Here is a 16,622-nt window from a genome sequence, read left to right as displayed (position 1 = left end):
TTCCCCGCAGCCGAGGGACAGGGACGGGACGGGACGGGACGGGACGGGACGGGATGGGATGGGACGGGACGGGACGGGAGGTCTCGGCCGCCCCGATGCTGGCGGCGGCGGCTCCGTGCGGTCCCTTTCCCGCACAGCTGCCCCAGGGCCCGCACCTCACCCGCACCCGCAGCCGGCGGCGTCCCGGGGGCCGGAGCGGCAGCTCCGAAGCGTGCAGCGTGGCATGCGGCCAGGCGGTGACGCGCCTGTTGCTATGGGATCCACCGCCCCTATAAATAACAGAGCGAAGGAACTTTCCTAAGTCAGAGACTTGAGGACACGGGCCCCGCAACCAGATGGTCCGCAGGAGAACCGCCAGCTCCAGCCGCAGCTCCGGGAGCGGGAGAGCCCCGCCGCGCCGCACGGACTGAGCCGCCCGGGCGGGCAGCGCAGCGGGGCCGTGCCCAGCGCCGGGCTCGGGAGACCCCCACCCGACGGCGGCCGCTCGATTCCGTGCCGGGGGGGCCCTCCGCGCCGTCTTCTCCTCCCCGCATCTCCCTTTGCTTTCATGCAACGCCTGGTGGCCTGGGACGCAGCATGCCTCCCCATTCAGCCGCCCGCCTTTAAATCCATGGAAGTGGCTAATTTCTATTACGAGGCGGACTGTCTAGCTGCTCTCAACAAGCTGCACCCGCGGGCGGCCGGGGGCCGCTCCATGACCGAGCTCACCGTAGGGGACCACGAGAGAGCCATCGACTTCAGCCCGTATCTGGACCCCTTAGCAGCATCCCAGCAGCCGGCGCAGCCGCCGCCTCCCGCAGCAGCAGCAGGGGGCAACTTTGAGCCTGCCTGCAGCAGCGGCGGCCAAGATTTCCTTTCCGATCTCTTCGCCGAGGACTATAAAGGCAGCGGCGGCGGCAAGAAGCCCGACTACACCTACATCAGCCTCGCCCGGCACGGCCACCCGTGCGGCAGCCAGAGCCACAAGCCGGGGGGGCTGCCGGGCTGCTTCCCGCCCCAGATCGTGGAGACCAAAGTGGAGCCGGTCTTCGAGACCCTGGACTCTTGCAAAGGGCCCCGTAAGGAAGAAGGGGGAGCGGGGCCGGGACCGGGGGGCATGTCCTCGCCCTACGGCAGCACCGTGCGCTCCTACCTGGGCTACCAGTCGGTGCCGAGCGGCAGCAGCGGGAACCTGTCCACCTCGTCCTCCTCCAGCCCCCCCGGCACCCCGAACCCCTCCGAGTCCTCCAAGTCGGCCGCCGGCGCCGGGAGCTACTCGGGGCCGCCGGCGGGCAAGAACAAGCCCAAGAAGTGTGTGGACAAGCACAGCGACGAGTACAAGCTGCGCCGGGAGCGGAACAACATCGCGGTGCGCAAGAGCCGCGACAAAGCCAAAATGCGCAACCTGGAGACGCAGCACAAAGTCTTGGAACTGACGGCCGAGAACGAGAGGCTGCAGAAGAAGGTGGAGCAGCTCTCCCGGGAGCTGAGCACCCTCAGGAACTTGTTCAAACAGCTGCCCGAGCCCCTGCTCGCCTCCTCGCCCCGCTGCTGACCCCCGCGCCGGGCCGCGGGGCGAGCTGAACGCTGCCCCCCCCCCCACATCCTCCTCCCGGGGCCGGGCCGCGTTTTCGGTTTCGTCGGGGGTTTCGTTGTTGTTGTTGTTGTTTGTTGTTGTTTCGGTCTCTATTTGCTTCCTCCCCCCCGGGGCCAGGGGGCGGCGGGCGGCGCGGGGGGGGCCGCGGCCCCGGGGCTCTGCTGGGCGCTGGGGTTATTTAAAACGGCGAGAGGAGAGCGAGGGCGAAGTGATGCAATCCTTTAAGCATGGCTGGGAATGCTGTGTACATGATGCAATCTCGTGTAACTGTCAGTCATGGATTGAGTAATCTGTTAAAGATGTTCCTACAGTTTTTGTTTTTTTTTTTTATTATAAAGAATAATCTATTTCTATATGAAAATACATATGTATATTTTGGGATCTATGCATTCTTGCTACATTTGAAGCATTAATGAACGATTTTAATAAACTTTATGACTAGGTTAAAAAAAGTAGCTTGTTTTATTTTGAGGGTGCGTTTTGAGTCAGATGAAACGCAGGGCTGACATTCCAGCTGGATCTGGCTCGGCGCTGCCAGCAGGGATAGGACTCGCGTTGGTCTTTTGGCTTTCTCTGCGACTCAGAGAAAAACAAAAACAAAAACCCCAAGAGAAACCAGCAAAGAGCAGCGCTGGAGGCTCCAGCCAGTCCTCGCTGTCTCAGTTTGGTTCCTCTAATCACTTGCTTGAGCTGCCACTTGGGTACTGTCTGGGAAGAGGCGTTTGTTTGGGGTGGTGGTTTTTTTTTTTGCATTTCTTGCTGTTCCATTTGTGCAGAGCGAGGTGTGCTGTCCAAACCGTGACCAATCTGGTGAAATAACTGCAAGGCTCAAGTGGGAGGGAGAAAGAAAAAGTGAGGGAGGAAGCTTTCACTTAATTCTTTTTTCTTCGAGGAGTTTCTGTTCTCTGAATTATGATTCAGTGTGTCTTATGTTTGTAGTTTACAGGAATAAACATGAGAAAGTAGCGCCTCTGTTGGATGTCGGTAATGTGGTCACTGCCCGGAAGCTCTCGCGAAAGCTGCCAGGTGAGAGGCACATCACCAACCCCTTGACTTTCCTCTTGTGATGCTCTTCTCAAGCCTGTAGCTGGAGTTTCTCTGTTGAGAGGTGTTTGTGTGTCTGTTAGCTGGGAGAAAGCAGCTGATAAGTGAGGATGGGGCAGGCTCTGTTAGGCTATAGATCAGGCTGGAGCTCTGTTCTGCCTGCTGATGGAAAGATGTGCTGCTGCCGTGCCCTGCGTGCTGCTACCAGAGCTCTGTGAGCAGCTCATGGGCTGGTTATGTGCACGGAGCTGAGAGAAGGGCTGGGTCTTACTCAGCATGTTCCATTTCCCTGTTAGGCCAACTTGAAGCACTATTTTAAAATCCAGATTCCCAGTGCCCCACAATAGGAACTCCTTAATCGTCTGTGCTGAGTTGAATCCAGAGGAGTTTTTATTTACCAAGAGAGTGGGTTTGAATTTGCTGCAGGCAGGGCAGGATTCCAGGACAAAGCCTGAGTCTGTCACTTATTCCCAGTGTTCCCTTTAACAAAGTGTGTTTCCTACTGAAGGAGCTGCTGTGCGTTTTTGTCATTTGAGGTCCTATTTCTCTGGCAGGTAAAACTCCCAGAGCTCTCGGGGAGATTCGCTGTGGCCTGCTCACATAGTGCTCCTATGGAGCCGTGCAGCAGTGAGCAGGGAAGTGTTAGCAGGGAAGTGTTAGACCTGATACAGATTTCCACTGCTTGCTTTTTAATTTGTGCACTGCAGTTAAGTTGGTTTTATGAGACCCTATGAATAGATTTTCTTGGGTGAGCAAGCTCCTGCATGACTCAGATTCTCACAGGCAAGATAGACGTTAGATCTTGTCTTGGCTGTCCCTTGTGACGCTGATTTCTCCAGCCTCCCGTGGCTGTTTATTGTGCTATTCTTCTAGTTACGAAACTTATCCACATCGTTAGATCCCATTTTCGTGTTGTGCTGTAGGCCATGTAATGTTACCCACACTTATGAGCAGCGTTCCCAGTCAGAGCTGAGTGCCACTGAGGGTAGAATTGCTGGAGGACTGGAGATGTCCTCAGACACATTTCTTTCTTTCTTTCTTTCTTTCTTTCTTTCTTTCTTTCTTTCTTTCTTTCTTTCTTTCTTTCTTTCTTTCTTTCTTTCTTTCTTTCTTTCTTTCTTTCTTTCTTTCTTTCTTTCTTTCTTTCTTTCTTTCTTTCTTCCTTCCTTCCTTCCTTCCTTCCTTCCTTCCTTCCTTCCTTCCTTCCTTCCTTCCTTCCTTCCTTCCTTCCTTCCTTCCTTCCTTCCTTCCTTCCTTCCTTCCTTCCTTCCTTCCTTCCTTCCTTCCTTCCTTCCTTCCTTCCTTCCTTCCTTCCTTCCTTCCTTCCTTCCTTCCTTCCTTCCTTCCTGACAGAGCTTCCAACAAAAGTTCAGTTTATGAGGGCTGGGAGGCAGAGTAGATTGAAAGATAAGATGTACTAGAGGTATTTATATTTGTTTGAATAATAATCCAGTTTTGGAGCTAGAGCTCTGTCAGGCACGAATGAGCTAATTTCTGTCCTTAAACTGCTTTGGGATTTGGGGCCGTGTTGCTGCTGCAATTTAGAGAACGTTTAAATTATTGCTGTGTTCCAGTGTATCTTTTTATCTGGATGAAAGTCTTTTCATTGAGGGGGAAGCTCCTGCAGCAGAAAGGTTTTATCAGACAGATGCAGTTAGACAGGGTAACTGATGAGAACTGGTGTTACACAAATCTCAGAAGGAATCAGAAAGAGTCAGAATGAGAATTTCTGAGTATTTCATTCATAATCTTATATTGCCCACAGAACTTGTATTTTTGGAGCTTTCTAGCACAATTAAATACATGGAGGCCATGAAATACCCTACTTAATGAACAAACATATGGAAAAGCCTTCAGAATTAAAACATTTCCAAGGGGGATAAAAAAATAAATAAATAAAAAAGCTGGTTTGGAAATAAATCTGAGCGCTAATTCTAGCATTAAAGCAGACAAAAGATAACAAATACCTTTTCTAATCACAGTAGTGGAACTGGAAAATCCCTGTCCAAACAGTGGCTCTGCTTCAAAAGAGAGAGAGCTTCCCATAGCAAATAAGATGCTGTAAACTGAACACAGCACCAGGTGCATCCCAGTTGTCTCCTCACAAGGTCTCTTTTGCTTCTTTTCCTAAAGTGACTCTGTACAACGTGTGGTAAGACTTCACAGCTTATATGCAGAGAAACCATGCAGGGAAGTTATGGCATTTGTTCCAGGAATTTGTTTTTAATTTATGGAGACTTGTAAAAATCATTTGGTTTGGGCTTTTTATTCCCTCTCAAATTATTTACAACACTGACTGATTGCTACAGGTCTTCATCATTGCTGATGAAATAAGTGTTCCTTTGTATGCAGAAACGATGCTGTCAGATCAAAGCTCCAGCACTGACATCCCATTTCCAAAGTATCTGATGTTTTGCTTAGATCCGCTAAAGAAATCACATGTATCACTTGAAACTGAAATAATTAAAAACACCATTACCATTTTGGCAGCAGTTCTATTAATTAACAGGTTTGCTGGTCATTTCCTATCTGCCCAAGCACATACAGGGGATGCTGCATGGCGGAGCACTGCCCCCCTTGGAAGGCGCAGGACAGTTACTTCAGTTTCTATACAAATTGTTACTCTTCTATCAAATAAAATGGCTCAAGTTGTGCAGATGCACCAAAGGTGATTGGGCTCATTTGTTTTAAAACATTCACAAATGTGGAGCATTCTGTTCTAATAATATTTTCTAGCCAATTACAGTCAGCATCGCTTTTTTGCCTTGTCCCATCTGCTCATGCCTCTGTAACTCACACGATACACAGCTATTACAGTGCTTTCTCAGAGTTCAGGGTACTTACACTGAGGTTTTATTTAAGTCTCAGAATTTCATCCATTTTGCAGAATACCAAATCCTCCACAGACTCACACATTCTCTCTATAGCACCTCTATACACTACAGAGGCGCTGGTTTTGTCATCAGACCTTGTTTTAATTGCCTTGAACATCATCCCAGCCAAAGAATTGCATTTTTGACATAGAAGCAACAAAAGTTTATGGTCCCCATTGCCACATAAAACAAGCGCAGCAGCTGGTTTGTTTTCTATAAATACCTCATGTTTGCTAGTGTATTGCAACAGCATTTCATTAAGCCTGTGGTAGGTAAGCTCATTGATGTTGTCTAGAAATTACAGTAACAGGAATCACAATCTCCTTCAAAGAATGCAAAAATCCCTCTAAGACCTCAGCCCTGCACTGCTCCCCTCCCACATCAGCCCACCTGCAATCCAGGCCCGCAGAGCTGTGTAATCCCAAGTTCTATCTGTGTAAATGAGAAGTGTTGGTTTTAGAAATGAATGTCACAGTGACACTACAGCAAAATGTCTCTGTGCAACATGATGAAACAATTACTTGGCTGGAGTAATTCAGGAAGGGAATCAGAAGGACAAGGGAAAGTGCCCGGAGCCTGTTGGAGAAGCAGGAGGGGAGCAGTGGTGGCCGGCAGCAGGAACATCTTTCTGCTCGTTCCTCAGCCTCTGCATCCAGCAGCGACTCAGGGGTGGATGCTTCTGACTGCAGCGTGCCACCTTCCATGAGCGAAGGTGTCTGTCTGAGTCTGTCCCTGCTGTTCTTTGAAGACAAAAGTACAGAAAGCAAACACTTGCTTTTGTCATTTTTGAAGATACGTGTGTCTGACATTTAAATGTACAGGGAGCACAACAAAAAAGTGGGATTAACTTGGCACAACGAGGTGAGTAGATGAACAAAAAAACATCAAGGGACAAACGAGCTTTAGCAAAAGCTCAGGAACTGGAAGACAGTTTCTAGTCCTGACTCTTTCGTCAGTTTATTGTATATCTTTAGATTGCTGTTTAGCTCCCAGATGTAATGGAAGCTGTACACACATATATGCATCTCTAGCTGTAAGTGCAGTTGCCATAGCTGCAGGTGTATTTTCCTATGGTATTTTTAGATCCTGATCTTATATGTGTGCTTTGTTGTAGATACAATTTCAGTGGAACTATTATCACTCACATGAGTAATGATAAGTTCATAGATCCATATTCACAGGAACATGTTTACATGGATCTGTACATACATGGATCTGAGATCCGTGTTTCCAGGATGTTTTTAATGCCTTATACAGCACATGACTGGCAATCTTTGAGTATTTTCATATTGCATATTCAGTTTCTCCAGAGCTACCCAGTCACACGGGCTGACTCAGCTGTCCATTCCCATACAAAAGGCAATGACAGAGGCTTCAGCATTTCTCACTTCCCAGGAAAAATGAAAGCAAATCTAAGTAGGGAGGCACCACCTCTCTCAGCCACTGGGCCCCAACACAACAAAGCCCTTGAGTACAAATTCTGCCTGAGTGGAAGCAAAGCGGTGCAGAACACAAGCTTTCAAGTTTTGGATGTGCCAAATGCTCTGCTGAAATACGCCCTTCCAGAGTCCCAGGTGTAGCCACCTGGCCTCTGGATTATAGCTGTGATGCAGCTGTGTCACAGGTGTTAAGACCTGGGAAAGAAAACATGGCAGAAGACCTGGATGTTCAAAAGAGGCGATGTGATGCACTCGTACGGGCCAAAAGAAATCCTAATCTCCTTCTAGTGCCATGTGTGCTGGACAGGGCTGGCAAGCCACTGCTACAGCAAATGGTGTTAGCACCTGGCTGGTGATCAAAGGATTCTTGAGCAACAACCCACTCCACATCAGCAGGGGCTGATGCCAAGAATCATGGACATCTCTGGGCTGGAGGGCAACTGATAAAACATGCTGAGAAAAGCAATGGTGCTTGCTGAGCTCTACTACTGGCTACTGGAAAATGTGACTTTTATTTTAGTTTTGCAGTTGCATAAGGCGGATTCACTGAAGACTCTCACAAAATGTTTACATGGGCTGTTTTGGGTGTTTTGTCGTTAGTATCCTTTTTTTCTTTTGGCAGCATTTAATTTAGATGAACAGACACTCTCACTTCACAGAGGAAAACCACTACTCCCCCACTACTCCCTGGTACTTTTCTTCCTCTGTCAGTAACAAATATGGGTCAGCCGTGCCTCTCTCCAGAATTAGCTCCTGTGCATTTGGCTGTGGAAGACAAGGCACTCAAAAAGAGTGGGAATGATGCAGTCAGCGCTGTTGTAATACAGCCCTGTGCCTGACTGGAGGGGATACAGTTCACAGGGTTGGCATATTGGAAAGGATTTGGGGAAAAAAAAAAGAAAAAGAAAAAGAAAAAAGAAAAAAGAAAGAAAAAGAGTACAGGGCAACAGGGCACATTTCCACCGAGCAAAGAGGTTTTAAAAGAAGGAAGTGATACCAAACAGTACGTGGTCTGGGAAGGCTATTGCAAGCGGTGGCAGTGATGGTAACTGTTTCCAACAGACAGTCTAGGGGCACTGAACTGTTTTCCCACTAACCTCACAGCCATATGAAGTGAGAATCCTACTCTAGCGTTTTTTTGCCAAGTTCTTTAAGGCAAAACCTTGGCAAATGGCTCTTGCTTTTGCATTAATTCACTAGCAGGTGCTCTTCTGCACGAGCCCTGCAAGAGCTTTATTACCAGAGCACACTAACTATTAAACAGCCATAAGCTTAATCCAGTATTTACTGTAGGACTCTGCCTTTTTATTGCACGCAGGGAGGAAACTCCCTTCCCAGCCCTCCAGGTGGTCCCTTCAGGGCAGGGTTGAGGCACATTGGTGAGAAGAGGTGGGGTTGGGTGGGAGAGGCTTTCATTGCTGCCCTACCTGTTCTGGGCATAAATTGAAATGATCAATCTTTAAATCCTGCCAATTAGGCTTACTTTACTGGCATTGGAGTTTACTATGACAAGTAGAACAACGTTTCTCTTAAAAAAAGACAAAAAAGAGGTAAAATTATGCAGTAAAATTCTTCAAGAAAGAGCAGGGCAGCACTCTTCAGCTCTGGGCAGCTCAAGAACAAATCCCTCCTGGCACATTTGTGTACTCCCTGCCTGTAGTGACTGTTAGGGAGCTCATGGGACAGGGCTGGACGATGTAGTCTGCGCTCCTCCATGGCACCCCCTCCTCTGCAATAATTTCACTTCAGCATTTAGTGCAGGATTAGATGTGGTAAAAAAAATAGCATATTCTCTACCTGCCAACAAAGCTCCATCCACCTGGGAAAGCAAAACGCGATGTGTTTTACAAGACTGCAAAACTGCTAACCTAGGTAGTGTCTGTGCTCCCAAGGCAGTACCTTCTATATCTCCTGATCAACAGATTCCTATAATGAAGAGGGCCTATTTGCTCTATTGCTTCCTGGTTACTGCAGACCTAAGGCAGACATTGCTCTGTTCCTTCCACGCTGCTCCCATTTTTAGGGTTACTTTTATTACAAAGTCCAGAAATTATAGGGCTGGTTTTCATCCTCAATGGCCTTTGCAGCAAGTACTTCTGCCTATGAAAATATGGCAGGCAGAATCTGTCTGCATCACTATCTGCATTCAAAGAAAAGGGTGGGCACCATCTCCCAGCAACCCCATACTCCTTTCCTAAGGGCCATTCTTACCACTTTGGCATTCATGCTTTGCTGGTCAAAACCAAACTTTTCAGATATCAGCATTTCAGATCTTTGCATCCCTCACTTGCTTCGGAACAGGCTTCATTCTGAGGGTGGTTTCTCACTCGTACTTGGGTAGGAAGTGAAGAGAACAAATGGGAAAACTATGTCAGAAACATTTAATATTGCATAAAGCTGGCCCGTGAGGAATCCTGCCTTCTGCTCTTTGATGTCCTGGGAACTCTGACTCAGCCTCCTGCATCTGCAGCTTGTAAACCTCCACACTGTATTACCAAATGATTTTGGCATAAATTTAGGACAGAAAAGCCCACTTAACCTTCTTTCTAAATGTGGTTCTAGGTTCTTCCCTCATGTAACTGCCACCGTAGTGGGGAGGAGGGAGGTAAATGTGACCACCTATTCAGCACTTCACAGAACTCACTCCCTGCTAATTTGTGCCCTCCTGCAGCCTCCCTCCAGGGATTAAACATTAGCCAGGGACCACAGGAAGGCTCTCATCAGACTACACAGAGCAGCAAGCTGGTGGGCTTCAGTGTGGAACAGCAAACTGCACTAGTCCTGTGCTCACTGTTAAGTCCAGATAACTGCTTTTCAGCCACTGCTGAAAAGACTGCACCATATAACTAGGTAGGAGTGATAACCAAGTGAGTCTGGAGCAAGGAATTTGAAGTCTCATCATTGATGAAAACTTGTTGCTTGGACAAGATGCTTCACCTTTGAATGCTTCAGTTCTGCTGTCTGCAGAAAGACATTTCCTGGGTATGGGAGATCAGAGGAGGGTGTCTCAGGTATCAGTTGTTTAAAAAAGTGTGAAATATGAGATGAGACATTCGTAAAACCATATATTAATTAAAGTCTGTATCAATTGCTAAAAATAAAAGTGAATTCAGCAGGGAAAGCTCCCAGATGTTTTGAAGTGCAGGCTCTTTAAACCAGTCTTCTGGTGGCAATGACTGGAAGTACAGCTGTCCCTTACTCTGAACACTTCCCAGGCAGTAGCATGACCACACAGAGTCTGGCTCATTACATATGTAAAACAGGTAGATGCCATTAGAAAGTCATTTTTCTGAACCAGTGAGTACAGAAGACTGTTCCTCATGACAAAGTCCTCTGCAGGGGCTCTGTTTTTATCGCACCTCTCACCTTTCAAGGTATTTAAAATGACCAGAAAGTTGGACACTTCCTTTTTCTCCCCTGGAATCTGAGCTCAGTGTTCATAGAATTTCTCTGATCCCTCAGCATTTCCTTTTCAATCCCCCTTGTCTCTGACAGTATGTAATTCCTGATAGTGGTGGGTATAGCTGCAGTTTTATTGAGTACATAATGACATGCTATTCAGGGACAACATGTCATGATAATAAACCATCCATGTAATTAGGCTTGACTCATCAATCAACTCAGAAAAGGACAGAATGGAACTCATAATAGCACCTTTAAAGGATGATGGAAATGTTTAAAGAAAAAAGAAATTCGCAGTGTTCTGTATTATTAAGTATTTTCCAGGGTAGAAAATTAATTAGCAGTGACAAGAACACACAATTCTGGTCTGCCCATGTGTGGCTCATTTCATCCCGCTTTGCCCACAGCGTCCGAGCTGTGCAGGAGCCGGCACAGTGGGACCGAGTTCAGAGCCTTACTCATGTGAGGAAGCACCATGGAGGGAAATTTCCTCTTGAGCCAAGGCCAGGCTACCAATGGCAAAATCTGGTGATGTAAAATTTGTATGCAAAAAAATTCCCACATTTTTGCATCTTTACTTTTTCCTTTAGGAATTTAATTATTTTAGACGAGCTGCTAAAAATGTGTCTCCAGTAAGCTATAGAAATCAGAAGCCTCCATATATCCCAGACTGATGATCTGAGAAAGCCAGCACTTACACCTGGGACCTTTCTGAACAGGAAACCATGCGCCATGAAGAGAACACACATTTCCAAGATCTACGTGAAAAAGAAATAGCACAACAGTGCCCACGGTGCCCAAGACCCCAACACGCAGTTACCACAGACAAATCCAGCTCTGTCCCAGTCTGGGCAAAAGGTCACTAAGAATCAGGAAGCAAACTACTGAGTTACCAGCATTGCAGCAACAGAATCAACTCTCACGGATTGGCTAAGTCAGTGGGATAGCACCCCTGGCTATTGGCAGCTGTCTTCTTGTAATTAACATTTATTAAGGTGGTCACCTCCAAACTAAACAAATGCAAAGTTTGATTACTAATATAAAAGACATCTACAAGATTTATATAAGAGTACTGCAAAATATTAATAAAAGTTGCTACTGAACAACAGCAGGAAAACTCATAACCCTGCAACTCGCTTCTCAAACAGACAAAGCCAGGCTATTTTCAGGAAATTGCACCTTGAGTGGTGACAGTATTTGCTCTATGCATTTGATGTGGGAGATAGGGGATATGGCTGGCACACTCTGCCTAAATCTGACAGTCAGTCCAAGGCTGGCACTTAACTACATGAATCACCAACTACTGAAATTTAAAAGCTTGCATATGCAAATCACTCATTAAACACATTAGCATAGTCAGTTACCCAAACTGTAATCTGAATCGTATCTCCAAGTTAGGCATGCAATCACACACCCATTTTTCAGATTTGCATTTGTGAGCATGGTTTCCTGAGAGCTACATCCAGAAAGCAGCCTAACAATCATTTTTTTCCTCATATAAATCCGGGAAAGAAAAAGAAGAGTAAAAGCACGTTGAAAGTCTTCCTACCTGGAAAATAATGGGGAAGTGTACAAAGTCAGGAACTGATGTGGGCAGACCAAACAGGCTAGATGGTGAGTTATGTGCGCTCTCATTTACTCCAGTGTCCATCTTTGTGACTCCTTCCACACAAGCATTGTGGCATTTCCCTCTATTTGCAAACATTCAGACACAGGAAAACACTATGTGTCAGATTTCGGCTTTATTTACATTGAATTACCTGAGATTAGAATCTGAAACTAGAAACTTTCTTTATACAGTTACAAATAGCTATATTATGCCATTTTAAGGGGTTAAGAAAAGGAGGAAATCATAACCACAGAAGTCATAAAGGCAACTTATCCCAAGCCAAATAGTTTTGTTTCTAATGCAGGGCTTTAATTATAACATGTCATATAATGATGACATAGTGCTATAATAGGCAAATATAATGCATTAATCTGATATTATATTTTGGCTTTAACAATAGGTGCAGTGAACCAGCCTTAGTGGATAACTCATTCAGAACCTATCTGCACACTCCACCTAGATACTTATCTGCCTCTTTAATTAAGTGGAGGGAAACTTCTTGAGGCCATACCCATAAAGCCAGTCTCTGATGATAGCAGAGTTACTGGAAGCCTTTGGTAATCACTTACTCCCACGTACTGTGGTTGGCTTCCAACTTTGGCTCTTTCCTTCTTGCTTTGGAACTACCTATTTATCCCCTAGTATAAATCCCCTGGTGTTTTTGTACAAAGTGGTACAAAAGACACTCAGTGGGTTTGTTTGAGCACGTCAGTATAGTGCCATTGGCCTCATCAGGACTGTGCCAGCCTTCCTCATCGGAGTGGTGAAAAAATAATGAGCTTTGGCAATTTTTTTTTTCTTCCTAGTGTATTTCTTGAAACAGGAACAACAGACTGCATCAGTGAGCAAAGCACGGACCTTTCCAAAGAGCAAGTTTCCCAGGCTGCCTTTAGCATGTGCTCATGGCAATGAAAGAGCCTACAGCAAGTGACTTCAGTGGACATCAGCTTGGGTCTCCTGATTCCACGGATCCTGTGTAACTTTGTGTATATTGGAAAACACCCTCTTTGCTTCCTAAAGCATAGAGTGCTTAGAGGACTCACATGCTAAGGCAGAAATCCAATTTTAACCAATTAGTTTGGAGAAGGTGGCTCTCTGAGATGCAGTGTTTGCTCTGTGCTTGGAGTTTCTGAGAGAAATATGCTGTTGTGAGGAAGCAATATACAGAAATCATAAAGATCCAAATGGTGAGCTATAAGTTTCTGACATAACAGTAGTGTTAACAAGTCCTATAGTCCTCGTATCAGAACAGAGACAGCGGTCATGAGGCTCTTATATTTCCATACTAGCTGAGCAAGCCAAACAGGATGAGCACAAGTAAAATTACCTCCTTTTCCTTTTTCTTTCCTTCTGCTGTGCACTTCCTTACTCTCCTCCAACCCTCTCCAGTATGAAAGGCTCTGCTAATGACCCCTGAGCAGATCATGTTGAGCTCCTTAATCTTATGGTGGCGCCTAGATAATATGGTGATGGGTACTGAACTGCTGAAAAACAGACAGACAGATAGTTAGATAAGATTAGATATGTAAGTAATTTACTCAGTCATCACACAGAGCAGCTGACATAAGTTCATTTATAAAGCCAACTGCTAAAATTGCTTTAGAAGTCCATACAATTTAATTCTGTTGAAAGACAGACCTTTGATGTGAATTGTTTTGGTGGCATGTACATTATTTGAATGGAACCTCACCTGACCAGGTGATACCAGACTGGTCATTGCTGGCATACTATTGTCATAGGAGAACAGTATACATGCAAATCCATACCTACTGATAGCTCAAGGGCAGACGGATAACTGAGCATCATGGAGCAGATATAGACTGAAAGCATGATCACCACCTTGTGCTGATATGCAGAATGAATCATAGCTAATAAAAGGCTCAAACAACTATATATATGACAAAATGTAACCCCAACAACACTTTTAAATTAAGCATGCCCATAAAATAAAAGGAGATAAATTAATAGATGTTACCACTTCTCCTTTTCATTAATATTTATTAACTTATACTGGTGGAAGATGGAAGAGGAAGAGAAATAAAACGTCTGTCAGATTCTCTACCATTTATAAGCATTTCTATATTCCAGCTCTTAGGTTTCAGCTAAACATTCCTTACAGGGCAAATTATTTGCATTCACATTGTTTGTTGTTGTTGTTTTTAATTAATCATTTAAAAACTCAAAGACACTTCCTAGGGCAAGTTATTTTTGAAGTAGATTATTTGTTTTAACTCTGAATCTGAAGGCATGCTTGTATTCCTGAATAGGGAAGGAGTAAGATACTTAGTATAGAGTCCATTAGCCTGTTTTCTTGCATGGCACTCATCCCAGCACAGACACTTTGCACCACTAAGTCCCAGTAAAGCCAAAACAGCCAAGTGTGTGGCTGAAACGTAGATAAATGGCTGCGTGCCTAATTTGTGACGGATGAAGTTCTCAGGATATTCTGTGGTTTAATTAGAATAGGAATTCAAAAATGCTAATCCAAACCTATTATGATGGAAGTCACCCTCTAGAGCAGTTTACTCATTCCGTTTTTAATATATCCTGACTGCAGTTGGGCTTGAGCTGCTGCACAAACAGCAGCTGTCACAAGAAGTAGATTCCCTCTTTTGTTCTCACTCAAAATCAGTAATTGCAGATGTGCAGAAAAACCAACTGACTGAATAGCAGCCTCCAGACAGTGCTTGCCACAGTCTTGAGTCCTTCTGGGACATTTTACTTCTGCATATCTGGCTCAAGGATTGGATTAATTTTACCAAACTATTAAAATCTCTGTTTCCTCAGTGCTTGGAAAGCTCAATCTCTTTTTGAAGGTGTACGTCTTTTGCCAGGGACCACTGAGAAGGAACCTGAGTCCTCATTTGAGCATCTCGTTTATTTGCCTGTACTTTGGAAGGATCAAGGTCCAGATGTGTTGTGAAACATCTGATGTTACGGTATCTCCCTGACCAGCACCCTGCTCTCATGGGTGGTCCATTATGGGTTACTTCAAGTCAGTTTCTCTGCACATTAGTCTGTTACAGTGGGTTGAAATGCAGGAGAATTGATTTTCTAGAAACTTGACTTTCTAAATAGAGTTGTCCATACACAATATTCTAAACCTGACTCTCTACTGTCTTACATTTCTGTAGTCAAAATTCACAGCAAGTCCACAGGGTGTGTAAGATTGTGGCTGGCACATTTGGAAGTGCCAGGCTCCTGGTCTGCATGATTTAAAAGCAATGGAGGACTAGGCCAATGGCAACAACAATTATAAGCCAAATGTCTACACAAGCAAATATTGGACTTGTTATGTGTATATTTGACATCTGCAATGAGTTGTCCAGCCCGTGCTTTAATGGAGGCGGTGCACATTTACCTTGCACACCACATATCAACTGTGTGCAAACTAAGCACAAAAGCATCTCATTAGTTGAGGCAACTATTTAAAAACAGACATTTAAAGTACTACACAGTAAAGCATTAAAAAGCACAGTTTAGTTGTCCCAGTTGCTGAGCAGAAAGCGATTCTTGGTTTTTGTTTTTATTTATTTAAATCAGACCCTGTGCACACCTCACTTTAGGTTTTGGAACATATTTTTATACACCTATTTTTTAAGAAGCATTGGTCAAATTTCTGGCTCTCAGCTGGAGCCTTTATCAGGGAATCTGTAACTCAGCATTTCAGGCCAAGAGGCACAAAAAGCAAAATTGGGTGGAGTGGTTCAGTATGTTGTCAGTTGCACTGGAAACATTACTTTTTTATTTTTTATTTTTTTATTTTTTTAAAAGAAGCTCCAATAAAAAGCTCAATTCAGGAAAAGCAAAATAAATGTACTTCTGTGAACCTGAAGGGTGTAATTCTGTGCTTATAGTGATAACAGTAGTTCTTCTGACAACATAATCCACTTTCAAAACATTGAATGAATAACTGCAGCTACTGAATAACAGCACCTTTAAACAAAATCTTAATTGCAAAACAAAAGAATAGTAAAAAAAAGCGGTTCTGATTCTTTTCCCCTAAAGCTTAAAAAAGTTTAGGTCAGAGTTTTGGGTGAAGGTTTGGTTGCTGCTTTTCCCCCTTTTATCTGAACCAGCTTACACGGACCTAATCTTCATTATCTAAACCACATGATTAACACACAAAATAACTTTGGAGCAAGCCAGATCCAAGCAGGAAGCTGCAAGTACTATCATGTCTTCATGAGATTAGCCAGCAAAATAACTGTGGTTTCTTTTTAAATTATTGTTATTAAATTCCCCATGTTTTCTTTGAAAGAAGCTTTATTTATTTATTTATTTATTTATTTTTTAATTATTCTTCCTTGCTGGAAACATTTACATTTCCAGCTTCATCCTTGGAGGAAATGCTTATTCTACACAATCCCCACAAGACGTGGGCAGGCCTGGACCCTTACAACAAGTAGATAAGCACATCCCTCACTCTGCTCATGCCTGTTGCCTGTCAGTCAAAACCACTGTTCAGACAGAGCATCGCTCCCACCTGGTGAAGTTGAAAAGAAATAGTTCTGACTGAATCATGCTTGGGGACTGGTCCAAATGCTGTGTATGAGGCTGGTTCAGAATATTTCACTTGATAGAACTGTCCAGAGAAAACGAAGTCTCCTTTACTTTCAGGACCCCAATGGGTTCCAGGTGGGAGCTATGCATTAACCTGCTCAGATCACAGCAGCTCA

The 16,622-nt window shown here is 44.8% G+C and overlaps 1 protein-coding gene and 1 long non-coding RNA gene across 4 annotated transcripts in view; one reads left to right on the top strand and one right to left on the bottom strand.

Moving 5' to 3' along the window:
- Positions 1-16,622, bottom strand: part of LOC116654274 (uncharacterized) — a 77,652-nt gene that overhangs the window by 3,335 nt on the left and 57,695 nt on the right. For 2 of the 3 annotated variants that reach the window (XR_004309385.2, XR_014935850.1), the window contains exons 3-4: positions 13,271-13,424; positions 11,884-12,025 (exon numbers count right to left, since the gene is read on the bottom strand). This is a non-coding gene — a long non-coding RNA (uncharacterized LOC116654274). Of the gene's footprint in view, positions 1-11,883; positions 12,026-13,270; positions 13,428-16,622 lie in introns of all 3 variants that reach the window. The other variant, XR_014935851.1, reaches the window with a different exon arrangement.
- CEBPB (CCAAT enhancer binding protein beta) lies at positions 284-2,028 on the top strand. The gene has a single exon (XM_015881863.3). It carries the CDS (start codon positions 548-550, stop codon positions 1,532-1,534), a length of 987 nt encoding a protein of 328 aa, XP_015737349.2. The 5' UTR covers positions 284-547; the 3' UTR covers positions 1,535-2,028.

This window comes from Coturnix japonica, chromosome 19 (assembly GCF_054131305.1).
Source record: "Coturnix japonica strain WE chromosome 19, WE-NBRP24, whole genome shotgun sequence".
Lineage (NCBI taxonomy): Eukaryota > Metazoa > Chordata > Aves > Galliformes > Phasianidae > Coturnix > Coturnix japonica.
Note: the sequence above shows the minus strand (reverse complement) of the source record. Positions and strands in the feature narration are given on the sequence as shown.

Coding starts and splice junctions, on each gene's coding strand:
- CEBPB (XM_015881863.3), top strand. CDS start 548: ATGCAACGCCTGGTGGCCTGGGACGCAGCATGCCTCCCCATTCAGCCG.